Here is an 18043-nt window from a genome sequence, read left to right as displayed (position 1 = left end):
GATCATCACAAACATGGGGACAAAATGCTCCACACCAGAAGTATACCCCTCACTAGTGAGATCTGACCACAAACTAATCACCCTGGATATACATATCCCACCTCCACCCCCAGCACAAAAGACCACAGTGAAAAACGTCTCAAAAGCAGACTTCACTCTTCTTAAGACTGAGATGGTATCCTATAAGCCCACTGTGCCAGTGGATACCACATCCCACAATGCCGAATCCTTCACAAATGCTTTCTATGGACATCTCCAAGAATGCATGGATCATGCAATCCCAAACAAATCCAAGTCCCTCTCCACCAAATGTAAGCGTCCTGTCTGGTGGACCTCAGCCATAAACAAATTGTATAACAAAAGAAGGAAGCTACTGCACGTCAGAGCGAAATCCCATGAAGGGAAGACATCTCTGATCAACATTAGCAGAAAACTATGTTCTCTCATAAAAACATCCAAGGCAAACTTTGAGAGAAAAATCGCTAAGGACACTAAAGATAACCACAAAACCTTCTTCAGCTATGTTAGAAACCTGGGCGGAAACCCTCAGATATGCTCAGAGTTGGTTCACAACAACAAAAATACACTGAACCCACAGATATTGCTAACATTCTGGCTGACAGGTTCAGTGCAAATTTCTCGCCACCTTCACCCCCAAAAGAAGAAATACTTATCCCAGCTGAATGTAATCTCCCTGTCATCTCAGATGTCCAAGTGAGAACCGCCCTAAACAAAGCAAAAAACACAGCATCAATGGGACCTGACGGTATCCCGGGGTGCGTGTTACGTGAACTCCAAGAGGAGCTAAACCCACACATAAAAATGCTATTTAACCTTAGCCTTACTTCGGGATATGTACCTGAACACTGGCGTACAGCAACAGTGGTCCCACTCCACAAGGAGGGTGCCTCTACAGACCCTGGAAACTACCGCCCCATAAGCTTGACTAGCCTGGTCTGCAAAGCTATGGAAAGAATCATTATGAAACTCATAAACGGAGACATAGGGGACCTACAGACGCTTGACCCCACCCAGTTCGGCTTTGTAAAGGGCAGATCCTGCCTTTTAAACCTGGTTGACTTTTTCGAAACAGTCACTAGAGCCATTGATGAGGGCAAAGCAGTCCATACAGCATACCTGGACTTGGCTAAGGCCTTCAACACAATACCCCACTCAGGCATCATAGATAAGCTAAACAGCTTAAAAGTAAACCCTTATGTCACTAGATGGGTTGCAAACTGGCTAAAGGACAGAACCCATAAAGTTAAAATCGCTGGAGCAATGTCAGACTCAAAGCCAGTCACAAGTGGTGTCCCACAGGGATCTGTCCTGGGACCCCTCTTGTTCGGCATTTATTTCTCAGATGTTAAAGCAAACATGGGAGGGCTGTGGCTGACAAAGTTCGCAGATGACTGCCAACTAGGCGCCATAGTCGATACACCAGCAGATACACACATCCTACAAAAAGGCCTCACTGAAACGGACAACTGGTGCCGTAGTCACGGCCTTAAACTAAATGCCAAAAAATGTATAGTCATCCCTTTTGGAAAAAACAAAGTACCCACAAATTATCACATAGACAGCAACCCACTGAGTATGGAAAAAGTAATCAGAGACCTAGGGACCCAAGTAGACAGCGACCTCTCATTTGACACCCACATTGCCAAAGTGGTTAGAAAAACATTCTACCTTGCACACCTCATCATGAAGGGTTTCACATCCAGATCCAAGGATGTCATTGTACCCCTATATTCCTCCCTCATCAGACCCATGATTGAGTACAATGCCCCATTTGGTATGTACCTCACCTGGCACTTGCAACAGCTGGAAAGACCACAAAAGTACCTCACCAAAAGGATCAAGGGTCTCCAACATAGGTCTTATTCTGCCAGACTAAAGAAACTTCAGCTCTATTCAGTAGCATACTGCCTGCTCAGAGGTGATCTCTGCCTGACGTACAAGGCCATGTCCAATCAGGATCTGATGGACATGCTCCACCTCAAAAAATCGAAATCCATCAGGACCAGGAGAGCTAAAGACTTAAACCTCGGCACAAGTATGAATAGGACATGCTGGAGGGATAGATTCATAACCCAGAGGCTTCCCATGCTTTGGAACAGGATCCCAGTTAGTATTAGGCAGAGCCCCTCACTGACTCTCTTCAAGAGAAATCTTGATGAGTGGATGGGAGATCGTAAGTTTACCCCAGGGGTCACATCTGTGTTACTGATAGACAGGGGCACAGTAAACTACTTCTATTATATAAGGGGACCTTCACTGCGTCACTACTAGACAGAGGCACAGTATTCTAGATTTATTCTGTACATTTTTGTACCATTTCATGGGGTGGCAAAAGCCACATCACTATGGCTAGGCTTACAAATGCCCCAGGGCAGATAGCCTAGTACTATACTATGAAATTATGAAACTATGAAACATAAGCAGTCCTGTCCCTATTGTTACAATAAAATTCTCTTATCAATAAAACAATAATACAATCATAAAATTTAAATATAAATATATAAGTTTAAATATATAAATTGATAATACATTCAATAATCATGTACACATATAATTGCTATTGTCAGAGCCAATAATCTAACAATAATAATTAATAAATTAGTAAAAAATATGAGTAAAAAATATAATCATAACACTTCCATAATAAACGTAGAACCATAAAAATATGCAATAGTACTGTACCATACAAACTATGCTAAATGTAAGAAAGGTTTTATACTGATAGAATCGTTAATGCCAGGAAGTCTCGTGGCATCAGAAATGATCTGCCACTTACTCTCCTTCATGGCCAAAAAGGCTTTAACATTCCCCCCATATGCTGTAATACTAACCTGATCAATAATTGAAAATTTAAAATGATGCGCGTCTCCACTTTTACTCATATTTTTACTAATTTATTAATTATTATTGTTAGATTATTGGCTCTGACAATAGCAATTATATGTGTACATGATTATTGAATGTATTATCAATGTATATATTTAAACTTATATATTTATATTTAAATTTTAAATTTTATGATTGTATTATTGTTTTATTGATAAGAGAATTTTATTGTAACAATAGGGACAGGACTGCTTATGTACGTTTTATATGTAAGCCTTGTATGAATATACCTTTAAATCATCTCATGAGAAATGTCCTTTTGGCGCCAAAAAGTTTATTTAATGAGTGCAGTATCAATTACTATTGTTCTGAAGAAGTCTGCCTTTGTCAGATGAAAGAGCTTAACCTGGAGTGTTTAGTCACATTGTGTTGCTTGCAATAAACTTTGTGCACTGTCCAAGCCGAGGAGTTATTGAGTTTGCCATTCCACACCAGTCATTTAAGGTTACAGTATTGGGCAGAATTTGCCAGATGTTTTACTCATCTGTGAATTTGCAATTTTGGGGGATTTTGATATAAAGTAAACACTCAGTTAACTGCCACCCACGGGGATTGGTAGATGCCGGATAACTGTAGTTTCTGGATGCTTGAGGATTACTATTAAAAAAAGGCCTGACTAATACTGTACCCTATACTATTTATTTGGTTTGACTTGATCTCAGGTTGGGGAGAGAGAGGATTTATTCCTATCTTTCTTTTTAAAACTCTAAAAACATAAGGTATTGGGGGGGGTGAGTGGCAGAAAGGGCAACACATGAAAATTGTACTGTATTTCTTCAATATTTTTTGTCGGTTGCTTGATTTCCGGTTAACTGAGAGTTTAATGTACATGCTAAATTATCAGAAATATTGTCAGAGCAAACTGTTGTAAGCAAGAAAATGATTCTTTTAAACTGGAAAATATGATCTGAATTGCCTAGACATAGTAAGGCCTTACTAAATTTAATGTTACTGGCTGCTAAGAAGCAATTACTAGAAAACAGAAATCAAAATCTAAATCAACTATATTTGAAGTACTGACATCTGTAAAGGAATTAAATAAACTGGAGACTGGATCTTTAGAAAAGGGGCAGAGCAAATTACACAGAAATAAATTAAATTTGTGGGAACTATAGATACAGACCAACGTTCAGGAGGAGGAGTAACGTTTAAAGAAAGGCAGGAGATGATCAATTTATGTACTGTTAGCATGAACGATAATTGTTAAAAAAAAAAAAAAACATATTTGTAAACTGCATGAAAATTTATTAAGGTTTGTTTTCTCGTCTATTACTGAATGCATACTTATGTCACTGTCTCAAATGGGATTTAATACAGATGTTTAAAAAAACATGAAACTGCGCACTTTATAGGTTAAGGCACTCCCTGCAGGTTAAACACTAAAAACTGGTTGGATGAGCATCTGACAGCATACAGACATGAGGAATTGATCCTGATGAACTTAACACATAAAGGTAATACAATTACTCTTCCTCCAACAAAAGCAGATGCTGAAGCAAAAAAGTAGACACACGAAATCCACATAAAAAACTTCTAAGTTTTAATATTAAGTGATTTTGCCCAATAAACACAGAAAGGTCAATGCAGGGTGGTGGATGTAGGTACAAGAGAGGAAACAGTGCATGGAAGTGGATTTTTGTAATTTCAATATAAAGCTTACATACTTAGCTTAGGTAATGAAAACTACAGGGCTGGGGACTTGAAATTATGTTGCATGGATCCCGTTTTCTGCAATTTATGCTATAAGATTATGTGTAAATATGGGATGGGAAACTTCTGTGCATGATTTTTTTTAATTGTAATAATTAATTGTGGCTCTGTGTAGAGGACAGATAGTTTTCTTGTCTGCAAGGTTTAGATGCAAACCTTGCACCTACAAAAATATTTGCATTTTGCCTGCCTCACTTTAGCAACTAGTTCAATTAGCTCCATTACATGACATCAGCCCAGAACAAATTTTTTGTCTGCAAGCAGATGTGCTTGATGGTGGATTCATGTTTTGCCTTTCTGTTGCGATTACGTGTGTGTTCTTATTCACTTATTGTGCATTAGAGTACATAACTCTAATAATATAATGTATTTAATAAATGATTGAATGCAACATTTATGTAAAACTTGTCAGCCCTAACTGTGGCTGAAAAAGGCACCTGGAACAGGCCACCTACCTAGTAAACAAGCAGGCAAATAAAATAAAACAAAACAAAAAGAAAAGAAATGCTTTGCAGCATACAGGGATAAAACTCAAAGTGCCCAAGACATAAAAGGTTCGATAAGTAGTCCACACAGTGAGGAACCATTTGAGGAGGTGTGAGGTAAGAAGCCAGCTCACCCACCTTTGGGGGAAGATTGGCTGCATAAGTGTCTATGGAAGGCTCAGAACTGCACCCTGTACACAAAGGGATTTGCAACGCATGAGCCCACCTACGCAGGGCCTATATTTTAACAGAGAGTACACATGTACAAATCTGTCTGCATGCATTAGACTTGCATGGTAAGGAAATGCACTCTGTTTGCTGGCCAACAGAAGAATAGCTGAAAAAATCCCAAACCAGCAAAGAAATGTAGCCTGTCAGTGAGTAATGTCAGACCCCATTGTTGGCACTGAAAAGATGGGGATATTGCTAAGGTAAATCCACAATGGAGAAAGGGGACCACCCCTTAAAAGACTGGGGTGATGTGAAGTGCTGTTGCTGAGATGGATGGAAGAAGCAATAGCCTCACAAAGTGCAGAACAGGGTAGATGGTTACCCTTGTTAAGGGGCCATAAACAGAATATATTAAAAAAAACACAGCAATCAATGCAATATTCTCCTACACAATTCAGTGAAGCAGAGTACTTTGATATACATCCACACCACAGCACCACTGTTTACTGAGCCACATCACTTGGAATGCTCTCTCCCTTAACACTCCCAACCAGATTGCTGATGTTTATAATACCTTTTTCACTGAAACTGTCCAATCTCTAGCAAACTCCTTACCTCCGGTTAGCTCACCCCTCCCCCCATCCTCCCTAGCCAGCATACCTACTACCTTTAATTTAAAACCAATTCCTACATCCCTTATCTACACACCCTACTTCACAAACTTAAACCACGTACTCCCTCAGCTGATCTCCTAACAGCTGAATACCTTCAAACTGCAGCAAAAGTTCTTGCCTATCCAATCTCTATCCTAATTAATAGAACCATTACTGAAGGTTCCATCCCATCTCTCTGGAAAATCTCTCACATCATTCCACTTCACAAAGGTGGTAACTCAACTGAACTCTCTAACTTTCGTCCTATAGCCCTACTTTCTCCTTTAGACAAAATCTTGGAAAAATGCATCCATCAACAACTTCTGGATCACCTTCTTCAAAATAACCTACTAGCAGACTGTCAGCATGGTTTTAGACCTTTCCATAGTACTACCACTGCACTCCTGTCCTTCTCTGACTGCATTAACAAACATCGTAATAATACCATGCTCTCCTCTGCACTCTTTATTGACTTATCTAAAACTTTTGATATGGTTAACCATCAACTACTTCTGAACATACTAAAATCACTTTCACTCAACACACAGACATTAAAATGGTTCAGCTCTTACTTACATAATAGACAGCAAGTTGTCCTTTGGAACAATAACCTATCCACACATCTCCCTATTACCCTTGGTGTCCCTCAAGGCACTATCCTGGGACCTCTCCTCTTCCCCATTTTCATCAATGATCTTGGTATAAAGCTTCCTCTAGCTACCTGCATACAATATGCAGATGACTGCACACTAATTTGTAATGCCTCTTCTTCATCAGAACTACAATCCATCACCCAAACAGTATTTAACCAAGTTGAAAACTGGTTCCTACAACATTGCCTTCTCCTAAATGCCAACAAAAACTATTGCTATTTACTCCAACTCTAAAATCCTCCACAATAAATTTCTCCATTACATCCAACGATGGTACTGTCATAGCTCCTGACCCAACTACCAATCTCTTAGGTGTAATAATTGACCACAACCTTAACTTCGACTCACATATCAACTCTACTATTAAATCACTAAACAGAAAACTTGGTTCTCTGTATAGGATAAAACCTTTCCTTACCCCTGAAGCCAGAACTACCATTGCCCATACCCATCTGATTTCTACCTCCTCTATGCCTCCCCCATTTATACTAATCTTTCCAAAAGCAACCTTATTAAGCTGGCAACCTCCTATAACAACATTGCCAGATTTGCTACAGGCTCTCCATTTAGAATTCACCATTGCCTGAATCTCAAACAGCTGGGATGGCTAAAACTGCAAAACCAGCTGGAATTTCAACAACTCACCATCCCCCATAAGATTCTGCACCATCCTAGTAATACTCTTGCTCTCTGTAGCCTTATCTCCCCCTACGTAAATCTTACTACCCTTCGCTCAGCAAATAAATCTCTGGTTACCATCCAGAAATCCCACAACAAAGCAGGTGATTCTCTTTTCTCTAATTCTGTGGGGAAGATTTGGAATAGGCTTCCCAGCAAACTTGCATCATTATCATCATTACCGCTCTTCAAAATCCGGCTAAAAATTCTACTAAAGACACAGTGGCTATGCCCATGTACCAACCCAGACTAACACTCACCCAGTGTACTGTTACTGTATACCTCTCTCCCATTACCCTTAAAGTAGGATTAGTAATCCTCCCCTTTTTCCCAATTTTAAGTCTAGTTTTTCTCAGGGAACTACCATTTGAGTATGTACTTTGTAACACTCATCTAGCTGTGAGCACTACTGCTCCACCTTGTACATAGAGTAACAGTCTTTTTACTTTGACAGTATTATTTGCTTAGGTGTATATATGCAAACTTTTTATTATCTTAGACATATACTTTATTAATCAACTGTAATACTTTTATTTCAATCCTTACTTCTTTCCTAACTTACCTTATGATGAATGTCTAACCCTTTACCATGTAAATAGTACTGTATTGTTTTTGTTAAACTCTGTAGTCAATTGCTTCAATTTTAGCCTTTTGATTTAAATCCCCATCAACAATGTATTTCAAATATTTTTTTAGTTTTGCTGTACTGTTTTATTAGCTTAATTTTTGGAGCTTATCTCCCCGGGCCTCTACTGAAAATGGACATGTATCCAGTTGGACTAGCCCGGTCAACAAATGTAAAATAAAATAAAATAAATTAAATAAAATAAATAATGCACCTCCCATAGCATTTGTAGAGTGTACAAATGTGAGTAATAAACTAACAGCAGTAACACAAAGGCACTTCTTTCTTGTACTGTGCACAGGATACCCCACCAGTACAATAATGTGAAGTTAGAATGTGGCGCACAAGACAAAAAAAATCCATCAAGGGCAAATCAAGTCTGTAATACTTTAAGTACAGGTGAATATTTTTCTCAAATGAATAAATATATAAAGCATATACAATCATATAAATATGAAACATTTACATTCAGATCTGCAAAACAGACAGGAGAGGTTAGAAAGACATACTTTCTGTCTTAAATCCAAATAAATCTGCTAGTATAAAATTCCGAGTCCCTTGAGGTACGTAACAACATATGAGTAAATAAGACTTGTACCCAAAGTTGTTCATCAGTAGTAAACTGTGGAAATAAAAAGGGTATACAGCCCACACTGGATATTTCCACTTAAACATAAGTTGGCAGAATACATGACACCTACAGCAACAGGTTTTGGCCAACTTTGAGAGAAACAGATGATGGCAAAAATGTTACAGAGTACCAATATGTACTCACTGAGGTCACTGCTGTAACGTGCAGCAAGAAAACTCAGTAGAAGATGTTCACAGTGCAACAAGTTTGTAGCTCAGACTAAGGCTAAATCAGACGTGATGACAGTGACTCCATGATTTTTCCAATTCTTATTCATATAAATCTTAAGACACAATCACATCCTTTCAACAATTAACAGGGAGCACTTTCTGGTTAAGTGACTTATTCAGAAGTCGCACAGTATGCAAGAAGCCTGCAGAGGAATCAAACCAGGCTCTACAGGGTAAAGCTCAGTAGCAGCTTGTAGCCTTAGTTTTGAATTAAAAGTCTGTACAGTCTGAACCCAGATTGTTGGGTTACTGTACCTGAATGCAATAATAAAGCCCCAGCTAGCAGCCCAACTTTCTCGTAATACAATGCTGCATCTCTCAGACAGTCAAAATGTTACAGCATCTGTTCTTTCTGGGTCCAAATAAAGTACCAGATGGGCTGGAGCACACAGTCCAAGAAACGCATTTGATTTTAACTCCTATGATGAATAGTTTAACATTCTGCACAGAACTACAGTTTGCTTTATCTTACTTAAGGTACTGGCTTACCTCTACAATCATCTTCACTGTTGGCAAAGTTGTTGCGATATTCTGCGGATGTGGAGGTCGGACTGTTATTGGCACACAGCCTGCATAAAGGCACCCATAAAATGCTGCAATCAAGTCTATTCCTGCATGAAGGACACAGGAGAATTTGTTGATTACTTGGGGTGAAAAAACACATTAGCACTTATGAAGATACCCAATGTCAGTATAAATACTAGTCTGGTGAAACATACGACAAGCAAGACTAGACTAGACATACAGAAGGCAATGGAGTGTGTAGCTTTACAGCCACTAATTGAATGCTTTTCTCATGCAGCCTCTTGTCAACATTTGTTAAGCCTGACTGCCTGTTTTCACTGGAACTTATAAAAAGGGTTTTAAATGTGCCTTTGAAAATTAAATTTGATGAACTCCAGTAATACAGGCCATAATTCACCTTTCAAATGGAAACATTTTTGTTCATAATCCATGCTGTCAAATAAAGTGCTTTCAGTTATCTATGATTAAATAACAATTTTCATTTAATGAGGTAAATATATTGTAAATATATTTCAGACTAAGCCATCTTCTGTTAATATGAAATTAATATTTACTACACTATATCTGTACAGTGTATATTTGGAATTTAGCCTATAAACTGATGATAAAACATACAATAAGCAGATATTTTAAATCTAGCTATAATTTAAAATATTGCATTCAATGTTTTTCTAAATATCTGTCCTCTGTCTCAGGCTAGGCAACAAGACAAAAATGAAATAAAGAAAGAAGACAAAAGACTGGTACAGGTTCTTAGACTTACAGGGTAGTTGCTGTACACAATATTCAGTACTGATTTCATTCGTATAGACCTTTTAAAAGGAAGAACATATATCAGAACCACATTAAATACTTATGAACACTGCAGTGTGAGCCCTACTGTACCACCTGATGTGAAAGCTTTATATGAACTGCACTATGTGTAATGCATGAATATCCCATACTTTACACAGAATTGTATGAACACATACAGTAGAGAGTCAATTATCCAAACTAATTGGAACCTAGGGTGGGGTTTGGATAATTAAATGTACAATTGAACCAAATAAAAAACGTATAAAATCTTTTTCCTTTCTGCACACAGGGAATACACTTTTCAACCATTCCGCGATTCCAGTGGACAATAAAGAAGATTTTTCAAACACGAGCGGGGTACAAGCTCAAAAAACACACACAAGTAAATACGTACAATGTTTATGTATTCAGACTTTATAATTTTTCCTACCCAAAAACTGTGGAAAGCTGCGTTCAGATAACTGACATTTTGTATAATCGATGTTCTAATAATAGACTCTGCTTTACTGCTGCTGCTGTTACATCATATATTATATGTAGAGTACTTGAGTGGTTTTCCCTGCACCTCCTAGACTGCTTTCCTCGGTAGGTATCAAACATTAATTCCTTCGCTGGCAGTGTCTTGGGTGTTGCACAGCGTGATCCCTGCACTATTGTTTTTCACAGTGTACATGCTTCCTTAAGACGTCACCAAGGGGTATTCAGTGTCCCTGTTATATTACTGACATCCAGCTACACCTCTCCTTTTCTCAACAATTTGCATTTTGTTATGCTCTTCTTGAAGACTGTAGAGGTTATACATGCATGAATGGAATGCAGTCAATTGGAATTCATCTGAGTTTTACTGGTGTATGCCACTGTGTTCCAGTCATTGGCTTCATCACCTCCCTCATCTTTTACAGTGAAAACAAACTAGAGTTTGTGTTATGCATGTAGAAACTGGTACTGATGACTGACAGCCCAGTGGCAAGGAAAAGTCAAGTGTCAGTTAACATGTAGCAAGATGTTTTATTAATATTTCCAGGATAGAGCATTTGATTCCATTCTTGGACCTTGCCACAGTGATTCATGCACTATTTTTTCTCATTTAAATTGTTAGTGTAACATATTTACCTTAGGCTTACCGACAGTGAGCTCACTCACCCTTAGCAATGGAAAATTACACAGCTTGGTTATGACTAGCACTTTATGTATCACCAACATCATGCCTATGCTGCAGGATCTTTAATAAAGTTTTTGTGGCAAGGGCAGTTAATCTTAATTTTAATCTAACCTACGGTGGCATTCTTGGACTGGTTCCCAACTACCTGCAACAGTACCTGCATTACTTAACTGTCTAAAGGCACACGGGTTATCAGCTGGTTGTTCCCAGGACGCAGCCTATGACCTCAGGTAGGCACTCATTTGTCTTTCAAGCTCCTTTCCTGTAAAATTAGTTATAACTGCTCAGTATTTTGGTTCATATGTTTTTAAGTATTGGTTTGAGTTATAAAATAAAATATTAGTTACTATAATCCTTATATCAGTGGTGCACAACCTTTTTGTGGGGAGGGCCACTACACAAATTCTTAATGAATCTGCAGGCCACCTCAAAACATAGTAAGTCATTACGAGTTAACAATAGGTAGAGGTGACTGGCATTTTTACTTAAGACAGCAGTCATGAAATTGCCTGTTTTCTACATCAACTTTAGATTTAACTTTTTTCTGGCTTGCAGCCATGACAAATTACAAACTCTTGCAGAAAGTCACTACTGTTTACAGACTACAAGTTATAAACAACAAAGAATAGTTACTTCCACAGCTAAAATTAGAGTTGTACGCAACTGCAGTCAATTGGGTAAGTAAGCACATATGCTGGAAAGTTTGCTTGACTGGAGTAAGGCATAGTATTTTTTCACATTTTTAAAAAAATTTTTGGTTACTCTCTGGGGGCCGGAAGGTGTTGCGTTGAGGGCCGGATATGGCCCCAGGGCCGGACATTGTGTACCACTGCCTTATATAGATTTGTCCTTAACCTGCCCATTTGTGAAAGGGCTTTATGCATTCATGGTCAAACCAATGAAAGCATAAAAAATATTTTTAGTGGTATGAGTTATGGTGAATTATTTAATAAGACAGTTTATATGAAAAAGCTTGCTTAAGTAGTTCAGCTTGGACACTTCAACTGAATGATTTTTATCTTGGATATTATTACTGGGTAGATGATTGCAATAGTAATGGACATGTCTTCAGCTTTTGAGTAATGTTTTAACTAAATAAATAACGTTGTCACTGGCTTGACCTACAGATTATTAGGGATGTGCTGAAGATGTTATTTACATACATAACCTTTTTGACTTCTTATATAACGCTGTGCTGTTCAACAGATATTTATTACTGTTGAAATAAAGTGCGCTTATAAATACATCCGTAAAAACTTTATTAAAAAAAATGTGCACCTAATTGGATGTATAGGTTAGATTTTGTTGACTTGCATCTAGCTTGGGCTTTGGATGAAAAGGGTCTATTCTGGATCAGTCAGCCTATCCAGATAACTCTCTCTTTATACTGATGTAATCATGCTGTAGTCAGTCATAACACACAACCATACATTTTAGCACAGCTAAATATAAATACACTTAACAGCAACTCATTAGCTTTGCATCATGTTAAACTGAAGCACCGGGATATCAATATTTATTATGTGCAAATAGAGTATAGGAACCTGCCTGGTGGGTAGACAAGTGCAACATGGTCCCCATCTTGTAGATGCCCTCTCTCCATCAACATCACAGCAATTTTTTCTGCTCGTTTATGTAGCTGAACACAGGTTAAGGAGTTGGCTATTGTCCCCTGCACGAGACATCAGAAAAACAAAAAGTAAAACAATGATGTCAGTTTCTGTTAGATTCATAGGTGAAGTACCAATCATTTGTGAAATCTAAGGGTTCAATGTCCATTACATACACTACAGTTTAAAAAATATTCAAGTGATCATTTTTTCGTCAATTGTCTATAGCCACTTTCACATGCTTTACCGATACATTGTGTCTTTGTTAAAGCAGCACTTGCAGCCTTATCAATAAAATTAATTCTGTGCTCAACTCTGACCACCTACAAACCTAGATACAGCTGCTTCAGCCACTCTGCACGTTTTCTGATGTCCCCACTCACCCAGCCTTTCCTCCTCAATCTGCTGTACCCCCTCCAGCTACTTAAACACAGCTAATTCATTTTTAAAGCCATTACACTTAATTGTAATGTTTACTCCTGTTGCAAAAATTAGATGCATACTAACTTACCCAAACTCTACCCATCCTTTCTGACTTGGTCTAACTTCATTTACTATTTATAGCATACATGCACATATGTCTTGTACGTCACACCTATACTGTAAGATGTCAACATTTGCATTACTCATATACTGTTTGTGGCAAACTCTGTGGAATACAGGGATAAAACCTTGACTACAGTCCAGACTACCTGGTGTGACAAGAACCTGCCACAGAGGGTAGGAGTAAGCATCTAATACCAGCACGGCTACCTGTGGGGAGTGACTGGTATATGTACCACTGCAAAATCAGCCTCTGGGTGTCAGACTACTGGTATATGCATTATCTAAGAAGACAGTGGATATAAACTTAAGAATGTTGTATCTCTCCAGTTTGGCATAGGGGATGAGTGGAAGTACATACAGATTCAGGAGTGGAGTATTGCAAACAGTGCACTCAATCTTCCTGCCAACAAAGAAAGGAGTTAAGAGCAAAAGATAAAATCTCCTGACCACCTGAAAGATAATAGTACTAACCCCCTGACTGACATCCCATGTCTGATATGCTTCAAACATCGAGGAAAGGAGGAACAAATGGAATATAATGGGGAATGGAGCTCAATAGTCAATGACTGAGTGGCAGTCAAAAATAATTAAAAATGCCACTATTCATTTTTTATCTTGCTGTAGCCACACTGATGTTCTAATGTGCCACTATATAGACATAGCCTTGCGGACTACTAACAATCATTTTGTTATAGATCATAACTCACTCTACTGATCAACAAACTATAACAAAAACAAAACAATAAAAAGGAACATATATTTGTTTATTGAAAGGCTTCACATTACATTACCACAGGTTGACAAAAACTTTAATATCTGCTTGGTATATAGTGCACAAGCAAAGAGCTTGGCCAATAGTAAGAAGGAACTAGCAGCTAGGACTGGATTTCAGGATTCTGCAACAAAACTTTTCATCTTGTATATCCATTTTAAAATCAGGGGATGGGAAAGTACTTGAAGGATGGCATAGACAAATGTATATAAAGGAAGAAGATTCGGAAGGCAGAAGGCTATTACATAGACACCAACTTTAATTCCAGAACTTTGAGGGTATTACAAATTAGCAGGTTGTCATCTCTGAACAGCTCTTAGAAACAGACTGAGCACTTTCACCACATGACTTCTGTGATACTGTCATGGAACCACTGTAACCGAAGTTATGAAGGCGATGATACTACTACCATCACTATGACCTCTAAACAGCAGGATGCCACCAACTGTGAGGTCAAGATGGCTGGCACCGATGGGATTTGAATCCCACCATTGACAAACAAGGGTGAAGAAATAACAATAAAGTGCACATACGTCTACTTTAATAATTAATTGGTAAAATACAACCCGACTCCAATAGCAGAAATGTTGGTTTGCCCATTTAAATGTTTTGTTAACATTTTATTGGTTAATTGATTTTAATTTGGATATATAAGGGATGAATGGCATTAATTTTGATGTATCTGATGAAGTCCGAGTATTGAGGACGAAAACGCGTATTCGCTGTGTTTTTTTAAAAACGTTAATGTCTTATAGTCTTTTTGTTATTAAATAGAGTGGAATCTAATTTTTGGGTTTCCTGTTTTAGCTCGCTGCACTCTTATTTGGATTTATTGGTGGTTTTGGAGTGCTTTCACTTGGTTTCTAACAGAAATGGAATATGCACTGCTGTCCTGGGTATGAGCTTCCAACATCCATACCCTGACTGGACTGCAAACAGGCCACTTAAGCTGAATATTTGGCCAAGCAGCCCCACATCCCTTTTTCAGCACTCTCTCTGTGAACCAAAGTCTTCCAGTGTCCCTTTACCTTTGGCAACTGTCTTTCACACAAAGTAATATGTGTGCACGCACACACACACACACATAATTACCAGGAAAAGCTGGCAGAATTCCCTAATTCCGACAGCTTTCTTTCAGGCACTGCAGCACTAACAAAACTCTGAGCTAGGGCCAGAGACATCCAATTATACCTGGCTTCCCTTAATCAAGCCAAATGCAACAATACACATTAACAGTTTTTGCTAGTAGTATGCATAAGCAGTCTAATGGGAAAGGTGTGACAAACATCTCATTAACCATCTGGTGTAAATAATGTTTATCCTCTTCTCATATAATCAACAGTGCACAGAGATGTATGCATGTGTGTGTATATAAACATGCATGTATGCACATATATATATATATATATATATATATATATGTGTGTGTGTGTGTGACATATATAATGGATGTCTGCCATAACAGATAAAGTATAGGTTGGCACAGACAGAACACACACAAATAAAATATAGACAAGATGCATTCAGAAAAACACAAGATAATTAATTTCCCTAGCTATATTGTAATGCAGTAATACACTCCAAGATCATTAGTTAGATAAATTAACAAGCAGTACTCACAGACTGCTCCACCTTGAACTAGACAAAAATCAAATTTTTCTAGTCTAGCATAGCTCATAGTTATATACAATTTTTCCCCATCGCCAATATTCATCATCCTTTTGCTGGCCTGGCGAAAACAAGTAGTTAAACCATTTATTTAATTTGTCATTAAAAATTGTCAATATATATCCAAGGGGTGGAAAAAGTATTTGCCAATACGTGAAAGCTTAGAGGGGATAAGTGCAGACCATCCCTGGAAAAGCGCAATAGTCTGTCAACCATGTCCTCCCAGGCCGTCAAATATTGTACCTCCATGGACTTGCACAAGAAGCCAAGTCAACTATTAAAAATCAATCATTTTCTGTTGTTAACATGGCATCATCCTTGGAGAAGGTAGTATGCTGCTCAGTGCTAGGCTCATACCTGCCTGAGACATGTAATCAGTTAGCCTGATCATGTCTTTCTTCATATAGTCAAGGGAGGTATATCTCGGTTCATTATCAACAGCATGGGCTATGATAAAGTCATACTGGTACCTGTGGTTCAATGACCTGATTGCTGTGTGACTTGATGGATCCCAACCCCAGAAAGGCAGCTAACAGTGACTTTCTCCTTACTTAGTCTGGTAAGTGGGACATCAGTGTGCTTCACTATAGAATCACCAATGACCAGGAAATTTGGTTGTGTGCTGGTTTGCCTTAAGGGCTTAGCAGTAGAGGCACTGGATGAAGTGTTATCTCACTTTTTAATTTCGCCAGGTCTTTTGGGTGTCTAATACCATCATGGGAATGAACCCCATTCCTAAGTCAAAGTATGATTAAAATTCATGAAATTAGTATTGTTTCAATCGTTGATGTTAGCCAGAAGTGCTCTTCACAGCACCTGCAATGTGCCCAGTAAAGACTCCTCCTGTAATTCATATGAAGTTACATATATCAGTAACATATCTAAGTTTATGTCTATGTTTCTTTGATTATACTGTGCAGAAGGTCTTAGTGTTTTACAGGGATTACCTCTAAGTGCCTCAGCATAACTAGTTTTATGTCTTGAGCAGTAGGCACGGTGCAAGTCTCACTGACAACCTCTACAGGTACAGTTGTACAAGAGCATTTTGCCTCCAGAGTTAAATGTATCCTCTCGCATACTGTACCTGTTCTATTAAAAATAAGTGGTGCAGCATACATGAGGCAATTGCTACAATACCTCAGAATACCCATCTCAGCCAGACTGGCCACAGAGAGACTTGGGAAGTGCATATCCATGGCTACTAATCGACTAGGGAGGAGTGAGGAAAAACTTAAATATTGATCAAGTCAATAAGATAAGGAATTTTATGAGCAACACTCCGCTATGAGCAAACTAGATGCTCTAATAGTAAAAAGGTCTGTCTACACAGTAATGCCACAACAGTGTAGACCACAAGCATTCCTAATGTAAAGCAACTGGACTGGAGCCCAATTGCTTAAATCAGAAGAAGGATACTTAGAACAACAGGCACAATAAGGTTTCACCAGCAAATCTCAGCTCAGAAGAGCAGCGGCTACCCTCTCCTCCCACAAGTCCTGTAATCATGGAAGAATACAGGGAGCTCCTGACAGTTAGGACATCAAAATGAATGGTTCATTATAAGTTACAAATGGAGGCCTGATGATCAAGACTGGTAAAAGCTAAAACAAAAAAATCATAAAAATGTGGCTGTGATGCTTCAAGTCCAGCAAGGGGGCAAGATCTTCACAGATTCATGTCAACAGAGTGATACTATATATTTTTTTATGTTAATTCCCTGAAAAAAAATTTTTCAAAAATCACTTTCAGCATAGTTTTGAGCAAGTTTTTTTTTTTCTGTAACAGGCAAATTGCTGATCCTACCACTCATATCCCTTCCAAGTAAGTTACTATACCTAATCAGAGGTTGCACAACCATGCAGAAAAAAAATTCCACCATCTCTGAAAGAGTTTTCTGTCAAATATCTTTACAAAATGGCATTCAAATAATCTACCATCAATTGAATGGCACATTCCCAATTGCCTTTGGAATTAGAAAGAACTGGGAATTGGCCAGTACTGTTGCTTAGAGGGATAAAGTCATAACTATGTCCCAGGCAAACCAGGATCAATTGGTACATCAAGTATCTGAGGAGTTGGTAGGGAGGGGGATGGGCATGTCCATCTCAAGGGGGAAGGGTTATCACCTAGGCATCTAGGCCATAGAGGGAAGCAGCTCTCAGACATAACAGATGAATGCAAGGGAGGGGAGGAATGAGAGTAGGTCATTATAATCACCCATA

At 38.4% G+C, this 18043-nt stretch overlaps 1 protein-coding gene across 10 annotated transcripts in view; it reads right to left on the bottom strand.

The window, feature by feature from the left end:
• Positions 1-18043, bottom strand: part of DIP2C (disco interacting protein 2 homolog C) — a 2757794-nt gene that overhangs the window by 669111 nt on the left and 2070640 nt on the right. For all 10 annotated transcript variants that reach the window (XM_044064688.1, XM_044064689.1, XM_044064690.1 and 7 more), the window contains 2 exons: positions 12774-12897; positions 9233-9354 (listed from right to left, as the gene is read on the bottom strand). In XM_044064688.1, the coding sequence (XP_043920623.1) occupies positions 9233-9354; positions 12774-12897 (246 nt within the window). The remainder of the gene's footprint in view (positions 1-9232; positions 9355-12773; positions 12898-18043) is intronic.

Source organism: Protopterus annectens, chromosome 3.part0 (genome assembly GCF_019279795.1).
Source record: "Protopterus annectens isolate FY-2018-M chromosome 3.part0, PAN1.0, whole genome shotgun sequence".
NCBI lineage: Eukaryota > Metazoa > Chordata > Ceratodontiformes > Protopteridae > Protopterus > Protopterus annectens.
This window is presented reverse-complemented; position numbering and strand designations above follow the sequence as displayed.